Source organism: Saccostrea echinata, unplaced genomic scaffold (assembly GCF_033153115.1).
Source record: "Saccostrea echinata isolate AGI-Se365-2 ecotype Australia unplaced genomic scaffold, CSIRO_AGI_Sech_v1 ptg000052l, whole genome shotgun sequence".
Lineage (NCBI taxonomy): Eukaryota > Metazoa > Mollusca > Bivalvia > Ostreida > Ostreidae > Saccostrea > Saccostrea echinata.
This window is the reverse complement of record NW_026889801.1, coordinates 12,858,480-12,875,163: the sequence shown is the minus strand read 5'-3', so window position 1 is coordinate 12,875,163 and position 16,684 is coordinate 12,858,480. Positions and strand designations below refer to the sequence as shown.

General features: G+C 31.1%; 1 protein-coding gene across 1 annotated transcript; it reads right to left on the bottom strand.

Annotated features, from left to right (window-relative positions):
• Nucleotides 1-6,032: 6,032 nt before the first annotated feature.
• LOC133203974 (coadhesin-like) lies at nucleotides 6,033-16,175 on the bottom strand. Its single transcript, XM_061339763.1, has 5 exons — nucleotides 15,885-16,175; nucleotides 10,819-10,912; nucleotides 8,621-8,797; nucleotides 8,201-8,371; nucleotides 6,033-6,220 (listed from the first exon to the last, which is right to left on the bottom strand). The coding sequence occupies exons 1-5, from the start codon at nucleotides 16,173-16,175 to the stop codon at nucleotides 6,033-6,035; spliced, it is 921 nt and encodes a 306-aa protein (XP_061195747.1).
• Between the last annotated feature and the right edge of the window lie 509 nt (nucleotides 16,176-16,684).

The following is a 16,684-nucleotide window of genomic DNA, read 5'->3' as shown; positions in this document are numbered from 1 at the left end:
ATAGGACACATACAGTGGCAAGCTGTTGATATCCTGTAGAGTTATAGAAATGGTGTTGCTAACTGAGAAATACAGGGGATTTTCATACCGACAGGGTTTTGAAAGATGTACAAGTGTCATGTAGTGTAATTGTGTGACAATTCATCAAAGTCAATATCAGGGAGGTTTTTTTATCCCACGTTTGATGTTTTTTTTAAATGTGTACTATAATTATAATGCACAATTTGTGTAATAAGTACTGTTTATTTAAAAAAAAAGTTATTCATAGTGCCTTTAACTTCCTTTTTAAAATGTTATAATTAGGTTAATTAACATAAGAATGAGTACAAATATTTCAGTGATAATCTTTACTATACTTACAATGCCAGGAATTTCCATATAGATAAAATCCTCATCGTCTTCCAGGAGCATGCCATATGTTAGCTTTTGATCTAGTAAATTGCAGATAAGTTCCCTCCAATTATAATTTAATGAGAGACAATTACCGTGTCTTTGGCATTCCATATAGCATGAGTTTGGTCCTATATCATGAAATCTTTTAAGCCGAGATACATCAAGTCTTTTACCAGTCTTGTAATTTACATTTGGATCAAAACAGGTATTGGTTGTTTCCAAACTTTTAGCTACCAAATCATTCAAGCATATCCACATTACAAAACGTCTGGCTATTAATCTTACAAACATTATAAACTATATAACAATGAAACATACACTGGGCAGATAGACCTATGTAGATTTTGCAATAATTTCTACGCCTTTTATCCATTCGATGAACTTTTATTGGCAAGATTAAAACAACCATATAAATCTTAAAGAGTCAAGTACTAACCATAAAATAAATCAATGGAATTAATTTCAGGGTTTAAAGCTAACGCAAGTTTATAGGAATGAATGTTTGCTTTAAACATTTTTCACTCTGATTCTTAATGTTATTTATTGATGCTATTTCTACCCTTTTTGTCACATTATCTGGCTTGGACTAAACACATACGCATTATCTCATGTAACCAAACTCTTGAATATTTTAAACATTTTTCCGATTCTCATTATGTACAAAATATCAATGTAAATAGGGTAATCTTTTCTTTCTTTTTTTTTTTTTTAAAAAAATGTTTGTTTGCCTTCTCCCGACTGACTGGTAAAGAAATGGGCCGATTTCACTTCTTTAATCTCCAGAAAGCATTTTTTATGTATTCTGGAAAATAGATTTTAAAAATTTATCATTGAAATTTAAATTTAAATTATCTAAATAAAAACTATTTCTCACCCACCTACTGACCCAATATTTTCATCCTGAGTCGGGAGAGGGCAAACAAACATTATGTTAAAGTTTGCCTTCGTTTATAACTTGAAACGATGAGCAAACTTTCTGTAAGTACTTTACTAACTTTCTATTTAATGTTTTTTTTTTCCAAACAGCATTCTTTTATTATTTTTTTCAGAGTGTGAAATGAAATTAAAGACAATATTTTAAAGAACAACCTTGTATTATGTCTATAAAAATAAAACAGTACACATGAATGAAAGATTTACGCGGTCCGAAATTGAATGTTGCCCATGCCTGTTTACTTTAATTCATAGTATAAAATATGTGCGTGCATATAAAATAGAGCAAAAAATAATTATATTTCATAATCATAATAAAAATCGTTAATAGACTATACAAAAATATGTTTGTTATATAATTTGAAGCAGTCTCCTTAGAACTGGTAGTGTTTATGGTTTTTTGGTTCCCTACCGGTGAAATGGGAGGGGACTTTATGTTCCCCCTCGTCTATTCATCTGACTATTCGTCAAGCTACCCCTCTGTCAGTCCGTCCCACTTGATTTTCCGCACTTTTTTTAAATGCTTGCAGATACTAAATTGATTCAATTGGTATGTGAGTGCACTTTAATGAGTTACAAATCAAAGACGCATTTCATTCTGTTTCGATGATTGTTGACGGTATGACATATTTCCCACTTGCTTTTTCGCATTAAACGCTCGCAGATGTTGAGCTTAGTTTTCAATATTAGTCTACCTTGAACAGATTTAGAAGGACAAAAAAAAGGTTTACATTTTTGTTCCACTTCAAAGATTAAAAGATTTTGATGCAATTTCGGCCTTTTTAAGTTTTAGGAGGAACAAATTACACTTGCCGGTAGGAGGAATAGTATTTTATTGTTTATGCAATATTCTCAGAATACTTGTTTATTCTTTATAGTTGAAGTTCAGACTATATGAAAGTTATGATAACTCAGGTGTTTACATACATTTTATAGTTTCTAGAAATTGAATTGTGTATAATACATTTTACTATAATAACTATTTAACTTACTGATATATGCAATAGCATCTACGTTAAACTTTGCACTTACTTATACATACACATGAACATGCAAATCTTGCACAATCACTTCACAAATGAAAGGAAATGAAAGATAATACTTAGTTCCGTCTTCATAAGAAAAGAAATAAAATTCAATTCGAAATAATGTCAGATAATGTGTTACTAATAAACCTGTTTGTGCTCGTCTAAGATTAAATTCCGTTATTTTCGTGTTTAGGAAGAAACAACGAAATGAAATACATCACGAATTATTTATTTTAGAAATTCATTATTTCAAAGTCAGATATATACACCTTTCTTTCATCCGGACTTAAATCATTTTAACAGTACCGTCACCATACATGTCGTTTTATACAGAAATATGTGCAAATTTTATCATTCATCCAGAAATTACGCTGGTGAAAATAAAATGCATGTACAATGAAATAAGTCCAATTTATATCGACTTAGGTACATGTATCAACCCATGATAATTTGCAGATCATGTTTATGCAGACATAATATTTATGTATATTTTTTCACACCTTCGAAACTTGGGTTATATGTATAAACCCTAAGTAATGTTTGTATACAAACACATGGCTTGATATATTCTCAGTATAACACCGATAGGATTAGTCACGCTCCATTGACTATGGCGCCGAAATATGGCTGAAATATTTCCGACTCGGCGTTAAACAATAACAATCAATCAATCATTGACTATGGCACCTGAGAATTTTATTTCAATTTGTATGATAAACTTCTCTGCTCAAATTATTTCCAGCATATCTATAACTTATTTGCTTGATTATACAACCATTAGTTCATTTGTATTATGTCTGACGTGTTTTATACTTATTGTAAGGCTATTGTTTTATGCTAAATTTGTCTAAAGATATCTACGTCTTCTTGATCAATACAAACGGCTTACGACGGGTGTTAGCGGTCCACAGAGGATGCTCACTCCTTCTAGTTTTTTTTTATTATTATTATTATTATTATTGATTTTTGTAGATTGACTACTATTCGATACCTTCAGGTTTTATCACAAAAAACAATTACGAATAAAACAATACAAACAAATTCTACTCAGCTGAGAGTCTTCAATTCAGTCCTAGACCCACAGTAAATCTGCTTACACGCGTCAGACGATCACAGTTGCACGAAAATCCTACAAGCACTTACATGTTATGACCAGATCACAAAGTTCGTATACTTTCAGTACCTGTCCCCCTCTGCTGATTTTGCATCCTCCTAACAGACGCTTGCTTTTCCTTCCGATCTCCCACGAACATTCCTCAAGTGACGTCACATATAACACACGAAACACGCAAAATAGAACAGCTGATACTAATAATAGCATATCAATTCAAAAGTAATACATGTGACATTATTTTAAACCTATGGCCATCTTTAAAAAAATGTTTGGTTGCCTTCTCTCGACCGACTGGCTAAAAATGGTCCGACACAAAACTTTTTTTAAACTACAGGAAGCAATTTTTTTTAGATGTATGTGTTTTGTGAAACCAATCAGGTGCCCCATGAATTCTAGCACAACATGACAGAAAAATAATTAATGACAAAAAAAATACCATGATTTCCGCAGATTCTCTTGGATCTTCGGGTACATTTTCCAACATCCTGTGATAAGTTGATTGCCACTTAATGATGCAAAGATGTAAGTGTCATGAGTAGAACCTAATCCGAAGGTGAGTAAAAATTTGACAGACAAGCACAACTTCTGTTCAAAAGCAAGTGCAAGAGCAAAAGCTTAAGGTGCCCATTTGTCTCATTTTGGTGCACTAACACAGACGATTTGTGTCTATATTTATTTTTTTAAAAAAAAAAAGCAAACCAACAGATATATTCTTTTGTTCTAGATAATGACCAAGGAATCATCCGATACTACGTTACTACACATCCTTGCAATTTGTGTTGTTATGAATTCAATGTACGCATTTGGTTCAAAACATATCATAATTGCATGCTATTGATCTTTTTTAGTTTGGCCATGTTAGGAGAACGACTTCTATAGATTCTGTTGTAAAATGAAAAACCTCAGCATCCTAACCAGGAAGATTTTACACGAGGTCATCAAAAGCATTTCATTTTCTCCTTCCACCCCACCATCCTAGAAAATACAGAAAACAAAATGCATTAATGTTTTGTAGAATTTACACATGGCACGTTTTATTATCCCCTGGCAACGGAGATGGAGGGGACATACATGTAGTAAGACAATTGTGTGTGTGTATGTTTGTTTATGAGTGTGTTATATCCTGTGCGAAACAAAAGTGACGTCATTTGTATCGATATCGATGTCGAATGCTCTCTTGATTTAAAGATATCCTCTTTTTGAGGGGATTCTCCACTTTGCGGTACCCTTCTTGGGAATAACATAAAACTTAGATGAGCTCAATTTTGATCTCAGTCTCACTTTTTCCTTATGCATAATTATTTCGTAAAAGTGAAACAGAGATCAAAAGTTAGCTCATTTAGGTTTAATTGCCCCAGGACCAGGTTTTGATATACATGTAATTGTAGGAATCGTTAATTTAGGCCCTTTTGGTTTTAGTCACCATTTCCTTTGAATGTTAAAAAAATGAACTGTGAACAATCTCAAAAATCCAGTAAAGAATATGAATCATGCTATAAAAAGGGCAAAAACACTCAATATGTACCCTGATCCCCTCTCTCTCTCTCTCTCTCTCTCTCTCTCTCTCTCTCTCTCTCATGCATCATAATATAAAAAAGTCACTTAAATTTTAAAGGAAATATAAACCAAATAAACAATAATTATAAATATCACTTAGATTTATGTTTCTGTATGAACAGGAGGAGATTATTAAGTATATAGGAATGATTATTTAGGAGAGCTGACGTCATGAAGTCATGAATAGAAAAGTACATCGACGGCTTTGAATGTACTGACTTGCAATGCTTTCACCTTAAGAATTCTTCACAATACAAAAATAATCTAATTCGTAAATGTTTCAAACATGAAATATTTGTTCTTGCTTTGCGCTATGGTAAAATCAAAACAGTGGTCCACAATTTCAGAAGTCTTTTTTTTTTCAGAAATTCGGAATTGAACCAATTTATCATCTTTGTTCAAAATATCGACATTATCGTATACTGTAGGTCGATACTTGTGTTGACCAAGGTGTCATTATTTCTTTGGATAATAAAGGAATATTAATTTAATTCTTATCTCAAATTCACGTTAGGCCAAAAGTTTGTTTAAATTATATATATTTACATCCACTGAATATTACTAGTATCTCTTTTTATTTTATAAGAAACTATAAGTCAATAAACACCACTTAGCCTATCACCTCTACAGATTTCTGGAGCAGTGGCTATTTCATCAATGAAACGTACAATGAGGTACATATCATTAATTCACTATTTCATCTACTAAATACGACTTTAAGTTATTATTTGACAAGATATAAGTATAAACAGTTAAATGTCTTTGTTTGTTAGTAAGAGAATTAATGTTGCGGCTATTGCAGAAAAAATTACATGATTCGTTGACACTGGTTTTGCATTTTTCTGCAACATTAATTCCCGTATTAACAACAAAGAATTCAAAGCATTTTGTTCTTTAATTGTAGGTATTTGATTGAATGACTTCTATTAACCAATCGTCACACGATGCCTTATTTGATGTATACTAGATCGCCCTACATAGATATGGGGCTAAGTGTAATGAATAGCTTATAGCTTACCCGAGCCCGAGCAATCTTGAATGTTGCAGTCCGCAGTTTCTGTTGATTTCCCCTGACAGTTGTTCCCTCCGTTCATTGGTGCTGGGTTGTTACATGATCTGCTCCTAGTGCGTGACCCAGTGTCACAGGATTTTGTACACGATGTCCAGCCTCCCCAAGCACTATAACCTCCATGAACTGAATAAAATGGAAAACTTCATTTGTTTTTATTCTTTCTAAGAGATATTAGATAGAAAATACAGTCAGAACTGAATTGGTTCAATTTTAATTCAATTGTAATGAAGGTACTTCTTTAAAATCCGGTTGAAACAAGAGAGTACGGAAAATTTAGATAAATTTCCGCTTTTTTTTTTTTTTTTTTTTTTTTTTTTTTTTTTTTTTTTTTAGATTTTTGATATAAAGCTTTATCGAAAAATTCTTTTTTTTAGAAAGAAATAATAGAACATGTTCCTTCAAAGGTCACAATTCCTCTTGATTCAAATTGAGCAGGAGTATTCAAAGCCTTTGATGTATTCGGAAATATTGTATTTCTTGGAAAATTAACAAAAAATACCTCTAATAAATACATGAATGGCAATTTTGCTTATCTTTTATATTAAGAAAAAATTAGATAAAGATGAATATTTGCCAATTCAGCACTTTGGGTACCTCAATGCCCTTAAACAAGCTATTGTTATGCGATTTCCACGGAACAAAATGAGTTTTAATCGTCCTGCACTGTGCATACTCTAATTCTACATTTAAATCATTTAGAGTCTCCTATATTATATTAATTTAGAAATGCAAAGCAATTTACACCAAAAAAAGGCAGTGGTTACTTCTTAGTATTTCTTCTTGTAATCTGCTTTAAGAGGGCTATGTGGTTGTGGCCATTTTCAGACTATATTGATTTCCTTTAGAAGAAGAGCTCCATATAAAGATATACAAAAATGATCAAATTTTAAAACTAAAATGTATGAAATTTTTGTTTGTCAAATGATAGTTGACAGCTTATGATATCATATCTAAAAAATTAAGTTATATCTGTTGGTTAATTTGTTGACCCCCCAGCCTCCTTATATTTCTTAAAATACATTGACCACTTTCCTGTTTTTATGTTGAATATGAAAATATGGCTTACCACAATTTTAGATCTTTGCTACAATGTCAGATTAAATTAGTAGTAAGCTATTTATATACTGACACGCAAAAGAAACGCAACATCCTATTTTAGAGGGGAAAATCATATAAAGGATATAATTTTTTTTCTAAAAAGTACGGATATCTTCAACATTGTAAGTTTCGATAATTTAACGGTTGAATGATTTTCATGCCATAACCGGAAGTTAAGTTTGAGCCCGCTGAACAGAAATCAAAAATTGCATATTTAACAAAACATTTGACAAAAATATGGGGTTTTTAAAGGTTTGTATCTGTTTAACACAAGTAATTCAGCAATATTTCGCAAAATAAATTCTCCTTTCGTTTCCGGAAGAGATGCCAAGGCTTCCTGAAAATGACTTAAGTACGCATTTCAAGTGCTCTAGCTGGAAAATCTGAAAATAAAGGTGATGGAGAATTGCAGATGCAAAAATGCACGACAACACGCCTCAACAGGCTCATGCGTATCATTAGCATGAATGATAGTCCGTGGACCGGAAGTCCAAGTGTTACTACACTGCGCTAGGTTAGAGAAAATTCGACTTCATTATCTGAAAAACGGACATTTAAAAATGGCAAAGAATATTTTTTTCGCTCAGATCCCGAGATTGATGAACTTATTGCATCGTGGAAATCAAGCTGCAATTGTTGTGCATGGCAGTCTTCCACGCTATAATTGAATGGCTGAGAAGGGGGGGGGGGTGTTTTAACAGTCATGTGTTACTTTCTAAAGTTAAAAGGTAATCATTTAACATTGTTATCAAATCTTTGACGCTTTTAAATCGAGTTTAACTTAACTGTAATCAGTTTTGAAAGTCATTAGTTAAAAGGTTCAAATATTTGTAGATTACTGCTTGTTGCGTTTCTTTTGCGTTTCAGTATAGAATTAGACAACCTCTAAAAAACATAAACCTCGATGTAAGATAATACTTCTAATACCCCCATAAACACAATGTCATATTTGAAGTTAACTGATTATCCTACATTGATATAGGGCTAGTGTAATGTATAGCTTACTTGGGCAATTTTGTATGTTACAGTCCGTAGTTTCTGTTGAATTCCCCTGACAGTTATTCCCTCCGTACTTTGGTGCTGGGTTGTTACATGCTCTGCTCCTGGTGTAGGACCCAGTGTCACAAGATTTTGTACACGATGTCCAGCCTCCCCATGGACTATAACTTCCATGGACTAAATCAAATGGAAAACTTCAATTTTTTTTCCCCTATTTTGTCTTTCTAAGAGATTTTAGATGATCAGAAGTGAATTGATTCAATGTTAATTTTATTGAAATGGAGGTACTTTTTTGAAAATCCAGATGAAATAAAAGAGTACCGAAAAATTCAGATAAATTTTCGCTTTCTTAGATTTTCGATAAAAAGCTTTACTCGATGTAAAGAATAACTTCTAATCCCCCTAAATAAACAGTCATATACTTACTTGGTTCCATACAGCTATAAGATAAGGATCCCCATTTTCCTCCCGGTGCGCAGTAAATGGTATTTACAGAACCCACAGCTGTGTAACCGGGGTTACATCCAAATATAGCTGTATGAGGAGAACGTAAACGCGTCACTAGTTTTCCATTCTTCAAGTCTGGAATTCGCTCTGTACATTCTAGACAAAATATTGTAAAAACAAATATATATATTACAATGACTTCTATGAGTTCCTTATTTTTATTTTTATTTTTTTTTTTTTTTTTTATTTTTTTTTTTTTTTTTTTTTTTTTTGAAAGGCATTTACGCCTAGAAAACTGAATAGATATAATAAAAATGATTGTGTTCAAATAAGATCCCATAAAAAGCGATTCAAAGAAATATGAAACAAACACATAAGAAATGTTTTAGTTTTGAGTGAGTTGTTTGTTTTACAGACTATTCACGCAGGAATACTACATGTAGCGCGAATAACACTTCCATGAAAATTATGCCTATATGTATAAAGACACCAAAAATACACTCAAGGTTTAAATTCATCGATGTCCTTCACAGTTATATTTTCATTAACGTCTACGTACCCTCGTTATGACGTTACTTGAGCATGAGTTTCTCCGTGTATACTTCTACTCATGAATATACACACAAATGTCATTTAAATCAATTTCATAGTTGGTTTAATCAAAATAAGACAACGAAAGTAAATATGAACAATTACACCTTGGTATTAGAATAATGGCTTTCAAATTATCAAATTTCAGATTATAAGATAAAATGTTAATAAAACTAACTTATATTGGTTGCTTCCAATATTTTTCTTTTACATGTATAAAAATAGTGAAAGAAATATCTCTCAAACATTATTGAAAGAAAAGTGTTTTGATCTAAAACATATTTCCTATTAAATTAAACATATGAATCGTATTTATATAAAAATGCATTATATTGCAATGGATATTGAGAGCACTTAACTTTTTGCCTAAAGTTCATGCTTTAAATTAATGCACTCGTTACAAAGATATGTTCATGATTATGATGGTATTTTTGAAGCCCATAAGATTTAAGTGAGCTTTTCTGAAAATAGGTTGTATGTCGCCTGAAAATCCGTTTCATATCTTTAAACATTTTCGAGAACCTATCTACAGAACCTTTCGGCCGATTTTTTTTTTAAGCTATTTTTTCCACAATGCCTGATGAGAAGATCAAGAATAAATAGGATTGGGACATTTGAAAAGCTTCCTCTCAAGAATCACTGGAGTAGATAAAGGTGAATCCTATCAAACTTTGTTTAAATCATATTCAGATAGGTACGGCGGGGCCACTATAGAAGAAGGGAAACATCCATATATTCTGACTATACAGAGTCTGTGATAACAATATGACGTCACAGTAAACGTGATCATTAATAGAAACATGTACACTTTAATAATATCGGTGTATGTTGCATATGTATGTTGCAAAAGAGTATCATGATCAATTCCGAGAGTCATAATAAAATCTGTTTGGAGAGACTTGCTATTTGGTGTTACACTTAACTGTTTTCAATATCAAATGGTGAGGTTAATTTATTTGAAACAAAATACATTGGTGTATTCTAAAGATTGCCGAGCGCATTGATGTCTTTTTCAGATCTTGAATGAAAATTAAAGAGGAAGGCTTAAAATATTTTGAGAAGAACGACCTTTAAATAGTAAATAGATTCCAAACTGATTCAAAAATTTGTCGAGTATTTTGTTATAAACGGCTGCATAAGGATGATTTGGGTAAAATAGAAAAAAGGTTCATTACACCAATGCCATTTTAGTCATTGCACATTGACACACACGCACACATTACAGTAATTTCTGGTAATAGTTTATAGTAAAGTTGAATTATGAAATTTAAGTCAAAACGTGATTTTCTTTTCTACTGGAAATGCAGTGGAAATGTCTTTCATTATGTTTTTTATATTCATCATGATGTTTAGAAATGAAGATGTTTAAAGGAATAAAGCACATTCAAGTGTCTAGGCCAAAAAGGGAAGAGGTGTTAGCATTAACTCTTAAGAATGATTTCGACATTCATTATAAAACTATAAAATCCACTTTTGCTTAAAGATACGAAATACTATAAAATCTATGTTTTGCTTAAAAATACGAAAAGCTTTAAATATCAGAAAAAATTAGAAATAATCACCGTTTATATCATTTCATCACATACCTGTTTCAATGCATACACTGCTGTATAATGTATGTATACAAGTTGAATAGTAGTTGCAAGTAACTTCACCACATTTCTTCTCGCTTTGATCTGTCTACACAACCAGAAGTGGTATATATTTTTTTTTTATTTTTAACTATTAAAATGATTATATTTTAATTACAATGCTTGTACTCTGAAAAAGCAATTAATGAAAAAGTCACAAAATATTTACATCGAAAAGTCTACATATGTAGTGCAAAGTAAAACTTTAAAATAAATTAGAATTAATTTAAACAAGTAATCTAGCGTGACAAAAGTTTGTCGTCTTTCCGAAGCTTTTTGTTTTTCAATTTTTTAAACTCTTTTATATAATTCATTGCTATTCCGACATAATATAGTATTTAGTTGTGTAAAAGAAAGAAATATAATTGTCATGTGTTAATTTACACCATGTTTTAATTGTACTGAGACTTTGTCAACAACATCAATGTTGAAAAATATAGACTTAAAAAAAAGATTTAAAACCTGTATTTTTTTTTTTTTTTTTTTTTTTTTTTTTTTTTTTTGAGGGGGGGGAGGGGGGGCGAAAGGCTCTTTAATTTATATATTTACATTCGATATGTATTTTTCTTATAACGTTTTTATTGTTGAATTTAAATGCCATAACACAGATGGGGAGGTTTAAAGTATAAAGAAGGTTTCGCTTACAAAAAATTAAGTTAACTAAAGTTTTCTATAGTATCATAATTTTTTCCTTAAATAAATCAAAGATTTTATAATAAGAAATCAAAGTATTTTTACTATGAATTTTAAAACTGGATTCTTAGTCTTACATATGGCTGCAATTGTATTTTTTAAGTAAAAAGAACATGTAGTATGTGTTGAAAGGAACTGAGGGTATGGGTATTTACTTAATTATGTGTCATTGTTTTGTATCCTGGCCAAAAAAACTTAGACAACCTCACTTTTAATCTCAGTCTCACTTTTACAAAATGAGTTTATTGTGGAAAAATGAGCTCATCTTAATTATGTGGCCTGGAACCTGATCGCAGGTTAAGGTTGAAATATGATATTGATTACGTTATACGTAATGAACAATGACCAATTTTTGTGTTCCATTGAGTTTCTTAAGTCAGCTTATGTGTACTCAATGCATTCTGAATTTTTTTTATCATGTCAATATTTCCATCGTCTGTAACCTTCGGGTGAATCAAATCGATTATCACTCTCATCTGCTTGTGAGTTTTGCGACGATAATAATTTCAAAAGCTACTGTGCATATTACTGCAGACAGGTATATGTTTACTATAATTTATTTATCTATTCATTTATTTCTTTATTTCCTTATTTTGAAATTGTCGTATCAATAAAATATAGCTATCTAAAAGAAACTTTTTTCGGGGGGGGGGGGAGGGGGGATAATTGTCAATCAAATAAAATGTTGAATATTTGAAATGCAACAACCAGACAGAGTTTGAACACACTGCAAAAAAAACGTTTGAAAGCCCCCCCCCCCCACCGCCCCCAAGTATTTAGGATTGTAGTATAATGATTATTGTATAGCAACAATGTAACAACAGACATATTTCTGTATATAACATGCAGTAGGATGTCGATGAAAAAAAATCAAGTTAATTGTGACCGGTCAGCAGAGGATGCTTATTCCTTCATGGCACCGGATCCTGCCTCTACCGTTTTAGAGGTCCATGTTTGCACTGCTCCTGATTTATATTTTTTTCTATGGACTTTTGACTTTTGAGCTTGATCACTGTTCGTTATCTCCTTATTTGATCTTAACATAATCAAAATAATGATGAGAGTTAAACGTAAGTGAAAATTTGAAACCGGTATGAACATGCAATAAAAGTCTTTTGTGATGGTTTTGTGTACAGCTTCTCAGCCTTGTAAAGACAACGTTTAGTGCAAAATAGAGAGTGACTTTTTTTTCAAATTTATATTTAACATCATTGTTCACTTTCCAATAAGATTCATGAATGCATGGTTTAAATGTGTAAATTACAAAATTAAACTTGAATGTAACACGTATTCGAAGATGCTTTATGAAGACTCTTTCTATGGTGGGATGGAAAGGCACCTGCACATTTGTATACAAATATTCTTATGAATTAATTGTTAGTTCTGTGGTGAATAGATAAATAGCGACAAGAAATATTTTTATCAGAAACTTTTTCTTCAAATATCTGAGCATTTCGATTTGCATTAACCTAGAAAGAATCTGCAAATTAAGAGAGCAAAGTGATAACTGCCTGTCCGTTCATTTTTTTTAAGTTTGGTTTACACAAAAATTAATTAATTAATTAATCGGATTCACTTTGGCATTTCAAAATATATGTCACGTAATCTTGAGTTATTAACAGAATTTATAAACTGCCTCATTTCATTATGCTTAGATTTCTGGCATTTTTTAATTTCTGTGTGTCTGGAATTACTTTTCCGGCACTTTTAGAACATCTCTTATGTTAGTGTTTTAGCTTGGTGAATAAGTTGACTCACTCTTTCAATCAAGGGGAGATGGACGTAACATTTGAACAGGATCTAAATAAAACATTTATTTAAGCCACATTTTTAAACAGACTTAGTAATGAAATGCAATAGTTTTTCATGATTAAAAGGATCAACTATGCTTGAACTTCAAGTATCTGCCGTCAAAACACCGACTTTCTATCCAAAGCACTGACTATGTAAAAGTCTAATAGTGTTTTCCTTGTAAAGCACAATGCTTGCATTACTAATATTTGTCAGTTATATTCGGGAAACTTGATACAATATAGTTTACGTTATGCCGTTAAAAACGCGTTTTACTTTTTACACTTAATTATGTTTTCTGTGCAAAGCTTGCCATTTAGATAAATATATGATTTAATCATTTTTTTTTAAATTTTAATACACAAAGTCTGCAGTTCAATAAAGAACCTCAAAATTTTTGCACGATATAAAAAAACATATATATAATATCTGATACGACTAAGTTTAAAGATATTCCAGAAATAAAATGCAGCTTTTCTAAACGCATCTAATTAAAGTCACATTAGTGGCAAAGTGCAACATACCTAAGTGTTTTGTCGTTTATTAAAATGGAGAGTGAAGGCGGTTTATTGAAATGCTGCGATATAACAATAACTTGAGTTTGGTTCGTGACAGTACACAGAAATGTTAGAGAATGAGAAATTCCATAACTGAGTTATTTTATTAAAAGGAATTCGCACTGGCAATTGTTCATAAATGAATTTTAAGTTTACTTAAAATATTTTATGTACATTGGAATTCACTGCGTATAGAAAGAGTTATCGCACTTGCATTATCCTTGGAATTTTTTGGCGTTGCCAAATTAGGAGAGGCAAATGTAAGTGATTCTTGGACATGAAAACATTTGGTAAACACCCAATGGAAATCGTGCGAGGGAAAAATCTAGACATGGTCGTTCAGATAACGTCGCTTTTCAGTTTCTTTAAGGACGCCTTGGAAAGTACATGTGTGTTGGATAGCTTCAAATTATCATAAGCTGCCTCCACCCCTCCACCTTTGCCTTTTTTGATGTAGTCCAATTTTGTCTGTGTTTTCTTTTCTTCGTTTGAATTTGTTTTAGGTAGTTTGCGGTTTCAGACCACAAGAAGAATGTTTTTATATATTATGTAATAATTTACACCATATATCATGTATAAATCAATGCTTACTTATCAATCATATTCACATTTCGGCTTCATTTTGTCATGATTTTTTTAGACAGATGATAGTAGCAAATTAATAATTTTATGGATTTCTTTATCAATTATTACGTAATTAATCACAATTATTTCAATACTTAAAGTCACATAAGTGGCAAAGTGCAACATACATAAGTGTTTTGTCGTTTATTAAAATGGAGAATGAAGGCGGTTTATTGAAATGCTGCGATATAACAATAACTGTGAGTTTGGTTTGTGACAGTACATAGAAATGTCAGAGAATGAGAAATTCCATAAATGAGTTATTTTATTAAAAGGAATTAGCATTGGCAATTGTACATAAAATGCAGTCTTTCTAAACGCATCTGACCATGTCCTTTATACACAACAGACCCGCAATCTGGTAATCAACCATCCATTCTCTTTGGACTGGAATTTGTTAGAGTTTCTTTATTTATTCATTTATATTTTATAATTTAATAAATATTTTTATCTATTCATTCATCAATTATTATTTATTTCACATATTAATGTATGAACTGCTAAGTGATCCTATTTATCCTATGAACATTAATTTTATTGTAAATACACATACATGGTACTCATTTGCAAATTATAACAGTTTTAATAATGTTTAATCTAGAAATATGAAAAAAAAATCCATGAATTATTCTTACGAATTATTTTAGTTTTAACTATGAATACCATTTACTGTAAAAACTCTGTTTTATGCCCTGCAACATAGTGTATTTCCCCAATTTCACCTATAATAAAGGGGCATACTGGGCAAATACTATGGCATACTTGGGATAACAGAAGGAATAATGGGGACTACGGTATATAACTGCACTGTGCTGGGGATATACTTGTATACAATGACCTACTGAGAATTACTCTAGACACAGAGGAGACATACCGTGGCATGTTGTGGATATGCTGTAGGTGGCTGTGGAAATGCTGTGACAGGGGATTTTCATACGAACAGGATTTTTGAAAGACAGTAATGTAATTGTTACAATTCATCTAAGTCAGTATCTGGGAGCAATGTTTTCATTCCCAGGTTTGATATGATTTCAAATATAATTATAATGCACACTTTGTGTAATTAGTGCTGCTTATTTAAAAAGTGTTTCATAGAGCCTTTCACTTTGCTTTAAAAATGTATTAATAAACATATATAAGAATGAATATATATATATATATATCTATATATATATATATATATATATATATATATATATATATATATATATATATATATATATATATATATATATATATATATATATATATATATATATATATATATATATATATATATATATATATATATATATATATATATATATATATATATATATATATATATATATTCGTGTTTATCTTGTTTATACTTACAATACCAGGAATTTCCATATAGATAAAATCCTCATCGTCTTCCAGGAGCATGCCCTCTGTCGGCTTTTGTCTTAGTAAATTGCAGATAAGTTGCCTCCAATTATAATTTAATGAGAGACAATTACCGTGTCTATGGCATTCCATGTAGCATGAGTTTGGTCCTATATCTCGAAAACGTTTAATGCGAGATACACCAAGTTTTTTACCAGTCTTGTAATTTACATTTGGATTAAAACAGGTATTTGTAGTTTCCAAACTTTTAGCTATCAAATTGTTCAAGCATAACCACATTATAAAATGTCTGTCTACTAATCCTACAAACATCATAAGCTATAAAACGATGAAACACCGGACAGAAAGACCTATGTAGAGTTTGCAATTATTTCGAAGCATTTTATCCATTCGGTGAAGGTTAAAACAACCTTATAAAAATTAAAACGTCAAGTATTAACTAACCATTAGAGTAAATCAATGGAATTGATTTCAGGGTATAAAGCTAGCGTGAGTTTATTGGTATAAATCTTTGCTTTAAACATATTGCTTTCCTTTTCTAAATGTTATTTATTGATCTTATTTCTTTGTCACAGTATCTGGCTTGGACTAAACCAAAACCCATTTTCTAATAATGAAAACAAACTCTTGGATATTTTAAACATTTACCGATTCTCTTTATGTACAAATATCAAAGTAAATAGGTTTATGGAAATTTAGCAACGTGCAAACATGGACAATCGCTCTATCTGTACTTAGCTAGCTTTCTTTTTAATGTTTTAGTTTCCAGACACCGTTCTTTTATTGGG